Source organism: Hypanus sabinus, chromosome 12 (genome assembly GCF_030144855.1).
Source record: "Hypanus sabinus isolate sHypSab1 chromosome 12, sHypSab1.hap1, whole genome shotgun sequence".
Classification (NCBI taxonomy): domain Eukaryota; kingdom Metazoa; phylum Chordata; class Chondrichthyes; order Myliobatiformes; family Dasyatidae; genus Hypanus; species Hypanus sabinus.
In genome coordinates this window covers 107,823,079-107,837,992 of record NC_082717.1, presented here as the reverse complement: position 1 = coordinate 107,837,992, position 14,914 = coordinate 107,823,079, and the positions used below count along the sequence as shown (strand labels likewise).

Here is a 14,914-nt window from a genome sequence, read left to right as displayed (position 1 = left end):
CGCGCATGCCAAAAAACTCAGCTTGATGTTAAACTACATTTAATTCTGTCATCAGCGGAACGTGAGGGGAAACTTCTTCACTCGGAGGGTCGTGAGTGTGTGGAACAACATGTTGCACACTGCATGGATGGGAGGGCCATGGAGGGTTACATACTGGTCGATGGGCTGAAGGGCCTCTCTCTGAGCTATACTTTTCTACGCCTCCAGATAAATCATGAATTTGTATCTTAACAACAAAAACAAAATGCTGGAGGAACTCAGCAGGCCAGGCAGCATCCATGGAAAAGAGTCGTGTCCTGATCAAGGGTCTTATCCTGAAACGTTGACTGTACTTTTTTCCATGGATGCTGCCTGGCCCACTGAGCTCCCCCAGCATTTTGTGCGAAATATTGCTCGAATTTCCAGCATTCTTCACCTTCGGCTTAGGCATGGCATATAGAACAGTACAGGCCCTTCAGCCCACAATGTTGTGCCAACCTTTGAACCTGCTCTACAATCAATTTAACCATTCCTCCATTCTTCTATCATCCATCTGCCTATCTTAAGAGTTTCTAAAATGTCCCTAATGTATCTGCCTGTACCACCACCCCTGGCAGAGCATTCCACGGACCCCTCACTCTGATAAGCAATAGTCCCTCTGAAATCCCCTTAAACATTCCTCCGCTCACCTTGAAATCCTGCCTTTTTATATTATTAATTTTCACTCAGGAAAAGGCCTCTGGCTGTCCACTCTATGCCTGTTATCTAGTACACCTCTATCAAGTCACCTCTCATCCTCCTTTGCTCCAAAGAGAAAAGCCCTCGCTCACTCAACCTACCCTCATAAGCCTTGCTCTCTTGTCCAGGCAGCACCCCGATAAGTCTCACCTGCAGCCTCTCTACAGCTTCCACATCCTTCCTGTAATGGGCCAACCAGAAATGAACACGGTGCTCCACGTGGGGTCTGACCAGGGCGTTGTCGAGCTGCAACGTTACCTCGCGGCTCTTGAACTCAATCCCCGACCAATGAAAGCCAGCACACCATATACCCTCTGAACCCCCAGTCAACTTGCATTGCAACTTTGAGGGATCTATGGACGTGGATTACAAAGTGCCTCAGTTCCTCCACAATGTTAACAATTCTGCCACTGACCTTCAACTTCGACCTTCCAAAGTGAATCACTCCACTTTAACTTTCCAATCCCACATCCTGGTAAATCTCCACTAAGCTTCCATCTTCCTACAATGAGGCATGACGATTACACTCCAATCTTAACCCTAGCCTACATGCACTGTGTAGAAGCAAAGAGGTTCTAACAACGCCAAGGTAAGAACTAGAATTTTAAAAAGTAGAGGTGCTCTTACGGTGCCACAGAGAACGTTCTATGCTCTTCCGGAACCTTCTTTTCCCTCGCTGCCTCTTGCTCTGAGGTTTGGCCAGCATGGAGGAGTAGAGGGGAATAAGCTCGTCCTCATCTTCGCCGGCATCGGTGCAGGACACGGGGCAGGCTGACTGCCGCATACGCCTGGCCAGGAGCAGCTTCGGGGCAACGCCAGGCACAACTATGCTCATGGTGAGCGGGAGGCTGCTGGGGGCCACTAACCCCTCCCTCCCAGCACGCTGACACAAGGCAGAGAAAAGATTCACTACTGGCCGTCCCACTCAACCCCTGCGGCACGGCACACTCAGGCAGCTAGTGGGGAAAATGCTGAAACATATCTCCTCCCTCTCTCCCAGCACATATTAAATTCTACAACAAGCATCAGAATTGTGGAAGTAAGCCTGACTCTGGGACCAAGAAAGAGAGAGGAAGGAACTTAGTTAGAATCTGGGTCCTGCACGATTCGATTCTGTTGGTCTGCACCTTCCCTTCAGCCTCAACACTAACCTGAGGCTCTCACTTGGTTATTCTAAGCTTTATCCTGGGTAATCCCTTCTAAGACATTTAAGTGGAATGTCGTCACTGCTGGTTGTGTGTCCGTTTCCTTCTTCACTTCAGGAAGGTGGGGGTGGGCATGTGGGTGGAAAGACCCTGGTTTAATTCCAGTGGTTCTCTGTAAGGGGATCACGAGCTTCTTCCGGATGCTCCAGTTTCCTCCAGTGCCGGTTTAGGGCTAGCAGATTACGGGCATGCTCCGTTTTATGCGGGGAATGTGACGACACTTGTGGGCTGCCTCCAGCACACCCTCGATGCAAACGACACATTTCACTGTATGTTTCAATGTCTCAATGAGCACTCACTGGGCATGCTATCAGGTATACCCGTAAACCTGCTCATAATCCAAATATCTACTCATCCAATCATGGGGCAGCAATTCAACGCATAAAGCACGCAGACATGGTCAGGAGGTTCAGCTGTTGTTCAGGCCAAACATCAGAAAGGAGAATAAATGTGATCCAAGTGACTGTGACTGCAGGATGGTTGTTGGTGCCAGATGGGGTGGTTTGAGTATCTCAGAAACTGACAAATAACCACATGTTACAACAACGGGGTGCAGAAGAGCATCTCTGAATGCACAACACGTCAATCTGGGCTACAGCAGCAGAAGACCACACTGGGCCCCTTTCCTGTGGCCACTTTACTAGGTGTCACCTGAACCTATTGGAGTGTACGTTTCAAGGTCTTGTGACAAATAGAGGTAGTATTTATCTTCTGTGGGTCCCATGTTTTCTTCAGCCCATCTAGTGTGTGCCAGCCTGGTCTTGTACCTAGTTCCATCTACCACAGCCTTCCAACCCTCTGCCACTCACGTGCCTATCCAAGTACCTCTTAAATGTTACAAATGAACCTGCATCCACCACTTCCGCTGGCAGCCTGTTCCACACTCTAACCACCCTGAATGAACTTACCTCTTAAACATTTCAACTTTAACCCATGACCCCTAGTTCTAGCCTCACCCAACCTCAGTGGAAAATGCCAGCTTGCATTCACCCTATCTGTACCGCTCATAATTTCATATACCTCTGCAAGATCTCCTCTCAGTATCCTGCGCTTCAGGGGATAAGGTCCTAATCTACTCAGCCTATCCCTATAACTCAGGTCCTCAAATCCCGGCAACATCCTGGTCGAGTGTTAAATTGAGCTCACCCATAACCAGTGATCTGTGGCTGTAGTCCCACTCGATCTCAGTGGAAAATCCCAGCTTGCATTTACCCTGTCTACTCCCCTCATTATCTTGCATAGCTCTACCAAATCTCCTTTCAATCTTCGACACTCCAGGGAATAAAGTCCGAACCTATTCAATGTTTCCTTATAACTCAGGCTCTCCAGTCCCAGCAACATCCTTGTAAACTTTCTTTGCACTCTTCAACCTTGTTTACATCTTTCCTGTAGGTGGGTGACCAAAACTGTACACCATACTTCAAATTAGGCCTCACCAGCATCTTAGACAATAGACAATAGACAATAGGTGCAGAAGTAGACCATTCGGCCCCTCGAGTCTGCACCGCCATTCTGAGATCATGGCTGATCATTCACTATCAATACCCAGTGCCTGCCTTGTCCCCATATCCCTTGATTTCCCCTATCCATCAGATAACTATCTAGCTCCTTCTTGAAAGCATCCAGAGAATTGGCCTCCACCGTCTTCCGAGGTAGTGCATTCCACACCTGCACAACTCTCTGGGAGAAGAAGCTCTTCCACAACTCTGTTTTAAATAACTGACCTCTTATTCTCAATCCATGCCCTCTGGTACTGGACTCTCCCAACATCTGGAACATATTTCCTGCCTCAATCCTATCAAATCCTTTAATTATCTTAAACGTTTCAATCAGATCCCCTCTCAATCTCCTCAATTCCAGCGTGTACAAGCCCAATCTCTCCAATCTCTCTGCATAAGACAGCCCTGCCATCCCAGGAATCAACCTAGTGAATCTACGCTGCACTTCCTCAATTGCCAGAATGTCCTTCCTTAAACCTGGAGACCAAAACTGTACACAATATTCCAGGTGTGGTTTCACCAGGGCCCTGTACAAATGCAAAAGGACATCCTTGCTCTTGTATTCAATTCCCCTTGTAACAAAGGCCAACATTCCATTTGCCCTCTTCACTGCCTGTTGCACTTGCTCATTCACCTTCATTGACTGGTGAACTAGGACTCCTAGGTCTCTTTGCATTTCTCCCTTACCTAACTCTACACCGTTCAGACAATACTCTGCCCTCTTGTTCCTGCTTCCAAAGTGGATAACTTCACATCTTATACAACTTCCACATCACATCCCATCCCCTGTACGCAATACTTTGATTTATGAAAGCAAACTTGCCGACTACTTTCTTTACAACCCTATCTAGCTGTGACAACATTTTCAACATCTACCCTCCTTTGAAAGAGCAGTCAGAGTTGCAATGGAAGAAGTGTTTGCAGATGACAGAAAGGCTGGTGCTGTTGTGTGGGTTACAGATTCTTTGGCCAGAGAATGCGGAATTCATTGCCACAGACGGCTGTGCAGGTTGACAGGTTCTTGGTTAGTCAGCGTGTCAAAGGTTATGGGGAGAAGGCAGGAGAATGGGATTGAGAGGGCTAATAAATCAGCCATGATGGAATGTCAGGACAGACTCAATGGGCTGAATGGTCTAATTCTGTTTTTATATCTTATTTATTTATTTAGAGATACAGCGTGTCGCAGGCTCTTCTGGCACAACGAGACATGCCACCCAGCAACCCACCTATTTAACCCAAGACTAATCACAGGACAATTTACAACGACCAATTAGTCTACCAACCAGCACGACTTTGGGCTGTGGGAGGAAACTGGAGCAGCCGGAGGAAGCCCATGCAGTTCATGAAGAGAACATAAAAATTCCTTACAGACGCCACTGGAATTGAACTCCGAAGCCTGGAATGCCCTGAGTTATAAAGCATCACAGTAACCGCTACACTACCGGGCGCCACGGTAACAGCAACATTACCGAGGTGCCACGGTAACTGCTACACCTTCGTGGTGCCACGGTAACCACTACACTACTGGGTGCCATGGTAACCGCTACACTACCGGGCGCCACGGTAACAGCAACATTACCGAGGTGCCACGGTAACCACTACACTACTGGGTGCCATGGTAACCGCTACACTACCGGGCGCCACGGTAACAGCAACATTACCGAGGTGCCACGGTAACCGCGACACCTTCGTGGTGCCACGGTAACCACTACACTATACTAGGTTGTCGTAGGTTGCAACAGAACACTGATTTGATGCGGAGCTGGGCTGAGAAGTGAGAGATGGAGTTCGACCTGGAAAAGCGTGAAGAGCTTCTTCTTCCCCTCTGCCATCTGATTCCTAAATGAACATTGAACCCTTGGACACTATCGCACTTTTTAAATAGATATTATTTCTGTTGTTTGCATGATTTTTAATCTCCAATACAAATACACTGTAACTGATTTACTTATTTATTTATTATTATTATTATTTTCCTCTTCTATATTGTGTCTAGCATTGAACTGCTGCTAAGTTAACAAATTTCACGACACATGCTGGTGATAATAAACTTGGTTCTGATTCTGAGATTCACTTTGGTAGGTTATAGCTGAAGGCAAAGTACAGGGTTATTGACTAGATTCTTGGCAATGTGGAGGAACTGAGGGAAGTCCACATCCATAGGTCTATCAAAGTTTCAGCGTAAATTAAGAAGATTAAGGAAGCATATGGTGTGTTGGCTCTCGTTAGTCAGGGGATTGAGTTCAGGAGCCGTTCCCGCCAACCATCCTCCCTGAAGCAGGCGATTAGCCTCATATTGCCTGCCTTATCTCGGAGAGCATTTGAAAACCAACACACTTACAGATGAGGCTTTGACTGTACAGAGGAACAGGAGACCGTGACATCTTCCATCCTAACAACTGCTTCCACTTTAGGAACATGCCATCTTGTTAAACACACTCACACTGACATTCAGTAACAACAAACAGGTGGCAGACAAGCAAAGGGAGCTGGTCATAGAGGGTGGGGGTGGTGGAAATGAGGGAGAGGGGGAGGGTGGTAGAGGGGAGAGAGGAGGAGGGGAGAGAGGGGGAGGGGGATGGGGAGAGAGGGGGAGGAGAGGAGGAGTGGGGGAGAGGGGTGAGAGAGGGAGGGGAGAAGGGGAGAGAGAGGGGAGGGGAGAAGGGAGAGGCAGAGAGGGGGAGGGGAGAGGGGGAGAGGGAGAGGGGTGAGAGAGGGAGGGGAGGGGGTGAGAGAGGGAGGGGAGAAGGGGGGGTGAGAGAGGGGGAGAAGGGCAGAGAGAGAGAGAGAGGGAGGGGAGAGGGGTGAGAGAGGGAGGGGAGGGGAGAGAGAGGGGGAGGGGAGAAGGGAGAGGCAGAGAGGGGGAGGGGAGAGAGGGAGGGGAGAGGGGTGAGAGAGGGAGGGGAGGGGAGAGAGAGGGAGGGGAGAAGGGGGGTGAGAGAGGGAGGGGAGAAGGGGAGAGAGAGGGGGAGGGAGGGGGAGAGAGAGGGGGAGAGAGAGAGAGAGAGAGGGAGGGGAGAGGGGTGAGAGAGGGAGGGGAGGGGAGAGAGAGGGGGAGGGGAGAAGGGAGAGGCAGAGAGGGGGAGGGGAGAGGGGGAGAGGGAGAGGGGTGAGAGAGGGAGGGGAGGGGGTGAGAGAGGGAGGGGAGAAGGGGGGGTGAGAGAGGGGGAGAAGGGCAGAGAGAGAGAGAGAGGGAGGGGAGAGGGGTGAGAGAGGGAGGGGAGGGGAGAGAGAGGGGGAGGGGAGAAGGGAGAGGCAGAGAGGGGGAGGGGAGAGAGGGAGGGGAGAGGGGTGAGAGAGGGAGGGGAGGGGAGAGAGAGGGAGGGGAGAAGGGGAGAGAGAGGGGTTGAGAGAGGGAGGGGAGAAGGGAGCGAAAGGGAGGGGAGGGGAAGGAGGAAGGAGAAGGAAGGGTGAAAGGGGAGAGAGAATATGAAGGCTGATAAAATGGGAGGGCTAAGGGAGAGAGTGAGTTCTGGGCACTGGCACTCCCAGGGTTGTGTGCTCAGCCCACTGCTCTTCACACTGCTGACGCACGAGTGTGCAGCAGAATCCAGCACAAACCGTGTCATCACATTCCCAGATAGCACAACATGGGTGGCCTTATCAAGAACAATGACGAGACGCTGAGGCCCGTGGATCGATGTGAAGAGAACCTATGCCTGAACATAGAGAAGACGAAGGGAATCACTGTGGTCTTCAGGAAGATGCAGACTAATCATCCTCCTCTGTGAATACACGGCTCCTCGGTACAGAGGGGCAAGCGTACCAAGTCCCTGGGAGTTCCCATCACGGACGACCTCACCTCCGTGAACAAGAAGGTACAGCAGCACCTCCACTTCCTGAGGAGATTGAGGCAAGTGAGGCTCCCCCGTCCCCACCATCCTAACTGTGTTTTCCAGGAGGGCCACTGGGAGCATCCTGACAAGCTGCATCTCCATCTGGTACGGGAGCAGTCGCGCATCGGACCAGAAGACCCTACGAAGGACTGTGAGAACAGCTGGGAGGGTCTCAGGGGCCTCACTACCTCCACTGGGTACATTTACCAGGAGTGCGACCTACACAGGGCCCAGGATTCATCCAGAATCCTCTTTGACTTTCTCCCATCAGGCAGGAGACTCCGACACATAAAAACAAAATCGGTCAGGATGGGTAAGTTTCTTCCCCCAAGCAGCTTGGCTTCTGAACTCCCTGCTGCATCACTGGTTAATCTGTTCCATACCTTACAACATTTAATATTAATGCACTTTAGCTTGTTACTTTTGTGGGATTAATCTATAGGTTTTATCCTTACCTTCATGTTATCGTGTGTTATGTTGTTTACACCCTGGTTTGAAGAAACATTGTCTCGTTTCTATGTATATTATTTGGTTATATATGTTATATACACACATGTATATAGATATATATAGTTAAATGACAATAAACTTGACTTAAATGGGAGGTTAGGTTCAAAAGTATGATGGATTTAGCGAGACAGGACAGGGTCAGTAATTACTACTGCCTCTTGGTCTGCAAAGGGCTGATTTTCCAAACTCAATTTTATTTATAAAACCAGAAGCAAGCCAGCGAAGCCCAGCTGATCCCCAGTAAACTAAAAAAGGCTTTTCTATTTTTAAGCATTCTGAAACAATTAATTTCCTTCCATGAAGCCTTCATATCTCTGGCTTTCTCCAGCCTTCCTCATCACCCTGGGATCTTCTCCTGAAGGGTCAGCAGCTTTGCTCAGTTATAATATCACACAGCACAGACACCAGACCATTTGCCCCATTGAGCCCACGCTGACCACCAACTATCCTCCCCTCCTGTTTACACCCATCCTGCATCAATTCACCCACATTCCCAGTAACTCCCCCAGACTCGACAGATCTACAAAGGGTGATGGCCAATTAAGCGACTGACTTGTGCGTTGCTTGGATGTGGGAGGAGATCAGAGCATCCTGTCCTGTACAGCCACAGCAGAGAACGTGCAAACTCCACACAGACAGCAGGGGAAAACAGGACCGAACACAGTCTTTCAAAGGTTACAGCCACCTACATTAAGGATTTTTTCACATCCCCGAGCAATAACACTGGCCAGCAAAGATTTATTTTGCTTCCTGAATACTTTCGGATGCATCTTATGGATTTTGGGTTGCTGATTACGAAAATCACCATGAAAATTCCCCATTACACACCATTTTTTTAAAAATCAGCTATTTTTGATATTTCAATTCATAATTTAAGTCAGAATAACCGGTGCCAAGATTAAGGAAGGCATTTTTGTTGATCCACAAATCAAACAGGTAATTTGAGGAAATTCTAATGGGACTGGAGAAAATCACACTACACGGCTACCGCAAAACGATACATTTTATGGCACATGTCGATGGATATAAAGACTACTCTGATTCTCATTCAGTCTGAAACCCTTAATGTGGTTCACCCAGTCTGGGGAACAAACAGACCGTTTTTGTACATTGGAAGGTGCACCTGGGGTACTAGATATTCTGTTGCTGTCTTCTTGCTGCCAAATCTGATAAGGTCACTTATATTCGTAGACACCACAATGCAAAAATCCTACGGCAGGTTCGGTTTCTGGTGATTTTATCAGAATGCACATTTGTAGAATTTTTTGACAAGATATAGCGTGTATCATTAAGATATACAAGTACCCCTTGGTTACTTTAAGGGTTCCATTCCTGATAACTGCATTTTCTATAAGTCAGAAACTAATAATTTCCCACACAACGAAGATAAAATCCCATTGCCTGAAATGGTTGAGACTATCCTTCCTAATGTGCTGTTTTCTCTCAATACTGTATCATGCTCCCATTCGTTTTCAGTCACTGCCCCTATTGTATCTCTGTGTGTGTTCTTCTTAGAATCCTGTCATCAAATATTTCCCATTGTCAGCCCAACACCATCAATAATTAAATCCACGAAACGCATAGTATATCTCTTTTGTTAATGAACTCCACACAACATTGTTAGACTAACAAATGTCAGCTGAGATGGTTAACAATCAAATTGTACTTGTGTCCAATGAAGGTGGTGTAGTGATGATTCACGAAAACAGGAAAAAACTGTAAGAGCTAGAAGGTTGAGGAGCTGCGGAAGACATTGAGTGTTCCTTACAAACGTATCAAGTGATGACTGGATTGTGATCTTCATACTTAAGGGGGTATTTCCATGTCTGTTCTGCCAGAACTGCAAAGCACCATAATTCATACACAGGCTTAAATTCTGGAAAATAACAGAGCACATGAATAGTCCCCATGGAAATTTTGTTGGGAGGGGCCCTCCTTTCACATTTCCTGCTTTTATTCCCTATTACCATCAGGAGTCTGCAGAGGTTCATCATGAAATCTAAAACCTTGACAAACTTCTAAAGGTGTGTAGTTGGAAGGGTGATGACTGGTTACACCAGAGCCTGGCGTGGAAACGCCAATGCATTGAACGGAAAAACCTGCAAAAGGTAGTGGATTTAGCCCAGTACACCAGGGGTCACCAACCTTTTTTGCACCACGGACCAGTTTAATATTGACAATATTCTTGTGGACCGGCCGACAAGGATGGGGTGGTGTGGGGGTGTTAATCACAACCGGAGTATAGGTGATAAGTCAGCTTTAAATCACTTATAAATGGCTAATACACGCGATTTTGTTTCTAAAAGGGTTTATCTAACAAATTTAATATTAAACACACAGCGCATATTTTCCTCGCATGAATATAGTGATAAGTCAATTATAACTCACTTATAAGTCAATAGCATCATAACATTTTAAGTAACGTTTGGATATTAAACACACAGCGCATATTTTCCTTGTATGAACATATGAAATCATTGCAACACACCAGTGAGAGGACAAGGTAAGGGCCGGAGGTCCCCGTGCCAGGCTATGGCGGTGAAAGTCCGGAGAGAGCGACCGACCGAGCGAGGAGTGCAACGGGGCGCGTGCCTGCCCCTCTTATAGATAGATAGGATCTATCGGCCGACAAAAGTTTGGCTCGAGGGATGACTTTCAGTAGATCACAGTGAGGTAGCTGCTCTGCTACTTACGAAACCCTGAGCCCGAATTAGGTCGTCTGTGAATATTTTAGCACCAGGTTCCCCACGAACATTCGGAGTGCTGAACAGGTTTAGAGGCGGCGCTCATCTGTCCGCGCTCCAGGCCGGTAGCATCGGCACTTCTCGCCGGCCGCGTGAGGCAGCTGGTTACCCGAGGCCAACCAGTGATCCCTGGCGCGAGGGTATCACTGCGGTTAGGTGACTGATGACCTCGCGTGCGTCAAAGTTCAACAGTGGGTGTGACAGGGAATGAGGAAAGGTGCAGCTGACTCACATTGTTTCCTCGCGGCCCGGTCGCACATGCTTTGCTTGGTGGTTGGGGCCCACTGCAGTGCATCAGGGGTAGAGCTCTCCCAACCATTGAGCACATCCACATGAAACACTGCCATAGAAAAGTGGCATCCATCATTAGAGATCCCCACCATGCAAGCAAAGCTCTGTTCTCTCTGCTGCCATCAGGAAGAAGGCAGAGAAGCCTCAGGACTCGCACCACCAGGTTACTACCTCTCAGCCATCAGGCTCTAGAACAAAAAGCTACACTCACTTGCCCATCCATTGAGATGTTCCCACAACAAGTGATCTCACTTTAACATGAGAAGTCCAGTGCAGTTCCTTAACGTTATGGAATATCCCCTTTCCAGTAAAGCTGGTATCATTCTCTAAGTCTCCCTGTGGAGTGTTATCCACAGTGATGAAAGATTAGCTTTACTTGTTACATGTAGACTCAGTGGCCACTCTACTATGTACCTCTTTGCTTGTGTTCTTCCGGGCTGTAGCCCATCCACTTCATGGTTCCACACCTTGTACATTCAGAGATGCTCTTCTGCACACCACTGTTGTAATGTGTGGTTATTTAAGTTGCTGTCAGCTTGAACCAGTCTGGTCTTTCTCCTTTGATCTTTCTCATTAACAAGGCATTTTCACCCACAGAACTTGCGCTATACAAATGTATCTAGTGAAGAGGTCCCTGAGTGCATTCTGCAATCTGTTTCTTTGCATTGCCTCAATATACTATCTATGGACTAATTGTCTGGATGACATGCAACGTATGTATCCCAGTACAGGCAACAGTGATAAGCCAATTACTGCAGTGACCTTTAGTACTTGAAGGATCTTGTGATGCCGACCAACTACCAGAAACGCATTCCTAACTCCTTGCTCTACCTGCTATGTACCTCCTGTGTTTCACAGGCCAGTTCATGCTGATCCTACTCTACATACACAGCTGGTAGCTTCCCACTCACTGGTTATTCATTCTTCCCAATAAGGAGAATAACTTGGACGAAAAGATCTGCAGATGTTGGGAAAGCCAAGCTGGAACTCAAGAGTTCTTCCAGCATTATGTGTGTGCTGCAAGGATAATAACTTTATGTTTGTTCTTAGTATTCTTCAACCTCCACCTCATTTAAGCTGTTCATATCTGCCAACTCATTTGGTCCTGCACCTGAATATTTGATGGTTCTGGCCTGAGTATTTGACGGTCCTTGGCCTGAATATTTGATGGTTCTGGGCCTAAGTATTTGACGGTCCTTGGCCTGAATATTTGATGGTTCTGGGCCTGAGTATTTGACGGTCCTCTGTCTGAATATTTGATGGTTCTGGGCCTGAGTATTTGACGGTCCTCTGTCTGAATATTTGATGGTTCTGGGCCTGAGTATTTGACGGTCCTTGGCCTGAATATTTGATGGTGCTGGCCTGAGTATTTGACGGTCCTTGGCCTGAATATTTGATGGTGCTGGCCTGAGTATTTGACGGTCCTTGGCCTGAATATTTGATGGTTCTGGGCCTAAGTATTTGACGGTCCTCGGCCTGAATATTTGATGGTTCTGGCCTGAGTATTTGACGGTCCTTGGCCTGAATATTTGATGGTTCTGGCCTGAGTATTTGACGGTCCTTGGCCTGAATATTTGATGGTTCTGGCCTGAGTATTTGACGGTCCTTGGCCTGAATATTTGATGGTTCTGGGCCTGAGTATTTGACGGTCCTCTGTCTGAATATTTGATGGTTCTGGGCCTGAGTATTTGACGGTCCTCTGTCTGAATATTTGATGGTTCTGGGCCTGAGTATTTGACGGTCTTTGGCCTGAATATTTGATGGTGCTGGCCTGAGTATTTGACGGTCCTTGGCCTGAATATTTGATGGTCCTGGGCCTGAGTATTTGACGGTCCTCTGTCTGAATATTTGATGGTCCTGGGCCTGAGTATTTGACGGTCCTTGGCCTGAATATTTGGTCATTCTGGGGCTGAGTATTTATAACTCTGGGCCTGTTCTCATTGAGTTTGAAAAATGAGGAGGAATGAGAGGTGACTTGATAGAGGTGCACAAGATGATAAGAGGCACAGATATAGACTGGATAGCTAGAGGCTTTTCGACAGGACAGCAGTTTTAAGGGGCATAATTTTAAGGTGATTGGAGGGATGTGTCACAACCACAGACTCTACCATGGGCGGGCTGCGGAACAAGCTCATCAATCACGCTCGTGAGAACGAACGTTCCAGCTGATTATAGTTTCACTGCGGTGGTATTTAACTCCTGTCTTTTCACTTCAGTCTTGCCAAGATTTGACCAAAAGCAGAGCAGAGTCAACACTCTGCTTACCATTCTGGTTCTGGAAAAGAAGATTCCCACTTGGACTAACGTTCTTTCGGAGCGGTATTTATTTAGTGTTAAGCTACTACTGCCGAGCAGCTGTATCGATGTTAGTTTGATGGTTCTAGTTAACGGCCCCGTCTATTGTTTTTCCTTAATTTTTGCACAGTTCCTGTTCAAACTTAGTGAACTGTTGGATCCACTTTTGTTTCCCTCTCTTGGCAGAAACTCACACCATGCCCGGAAGTTGGGGCCTGTCTTTTTTTACACTGAGGATGATAGGTGTGAGGAACACCCTGCCAGGAGAGGTGGCAGAAACAGATACCTCAGGGGTGCTGAGAAGACTCGGTCACATGGCTGATGGAAAAACGGAGGGCAATGTAGGAGAGAAGGGTTAGATTGATGTTAGAATGGGTTCTAAGGGTGGTACAACATTGTGTGCTGAAGGGCCTGTACTAGGATGGAGCGTTGTATGTTCCATATTAAGGAAGAAGCCGCAAAGCGAAGGTTTGGCCGTTTACAATGTTAAAGGATAAACATCAGCCAGGCCAAGGATACAGCGGACAGCCAGAGCCTTCTTTCCAGGGCAGCAATTTTAAGAAGCATATTTTTCCAGCGGCCTTGACAGCTACAGGGTCTTGTTTTACTGTTCTGTGTGGTGAAAAAAGCACCACAGCGTCTCTTTCACCTCAGACGGTTGAGGAAGTTTGGTAGTGGCCTCCAAACCCTAAGAACTTTCTACAGGGCCCACAATTGAGAGCATCCTGACTGGCTGCATCACTGCCTGGAATGGCAACTGTACTTCCCTCAATCGCAGGACTCTGCAGAGAGTGGTGCGGACAGCCCAGCGCATCTGTAGTTGTGAACTTCCCACTATTCAAGGCATTTACAAAGACAGGTGTGTAAAAAAGGCCTGAAGGATCATTGGGGACCCGACTCACCCCAACCACAAACTGTTCCAGCTGCTACCAACTGGGAAATGGTACCGTAGCATTAAAGCCAGGACCAACAGGCTCCGGAACAGATTCTTCCACCAGGCCATCAGACTGATGAACTGACGCTAATACAGTTTCTATGTTATATTGTTGCACATGCCATTTATTATAAATTACTATAAATGGCACATTGCACATTTAGACAGAGATGTAGTGTGAAGATTTTTAATTCAATAATGAGGGAAAAACATCATCCAGCTGTTTGCTTTCTGACGGGTGGCAGGAAGGCGGTGATGTTCCCCAGCAGTCCTGAGCAACAGGGAGTGCGTGAAGGAAAGGAAACAGTTAAGCAGAAGGAGAAGGAACAGACTGGATTAGGTTAACCCAGCCCTCCCTGATAGCTCCCATTGTCTTTTGGAGGTCAAGAACCAGTCAGCCGTGGAAACGAGACGAGCGGCTCCACTGAGCAGGGAGAGAAACTGCATCCCCTCCTGTGCAGTGAGAGCGGTGCTCATCGCCCCGTGGCCTCTGATGAGCACGGGGCTGCTCCATGCTAGTAATTAAAACCAGCTTAACCTCTCGGTGTGAATTGCACCACGAGGCCGTGTGCTCAGCCCCTGCTCGACTCACTGCTGTGGCTAAGTACAGCTCCATATTTAAGTTTCTGGTGACAACGCTGTCGTTGGCCGAATAGGAGGGAGGTTGGGAACCTGGCTGAGTGGCGCCACAGCAAGACCCTCTTCCTCGATATCGGCAAGAACCTCTTCCTCGATATCGGCAAGAACCTCTTCCTCGATATCGGCAAGAACCTCTTCCTCGATATCGGCAAGAACCAAGAAGCTGATGTAACAACCGTTCGCTCTAGGCATGGTGTAGTGTCCAACGCCCACAGCGTCTGACCGCAAGTTAGCATCTGTTTGA

General features: G+C 47.8%; 1 protein-coding gene across 5 annotated transcripts in view; it reads right to left on the bottom strand.

Moving 5' to 3' along the window:
- Positions 1 to 14,914, bottom strand: part of LOC132403274 (NHS-like protein 1) — a 367,698-nt gene that overhangs the window by 86,715 nt on the left and 266,069 nt on the right. The window contains exon 1 of one of the 5 annotated variants that reach the window (XM_059986704.1): positions 1,345 to 1,581. The exons of the other annotated variants lie outside the window; for them this stretch is intronic. Coding sequence (XP_059842687.1) covers positions 1,345 to 1,552 — 208 coding nt within the window. The 5' untranslated portion in view covers positions 1,553 to 1,581. Of the gene's footprint in view, positions 1 to 1,344; positions 1,582 to 14,914 lie in introns of those variants that run through there. 5 annotated transcript variants of the gene reach the window in all.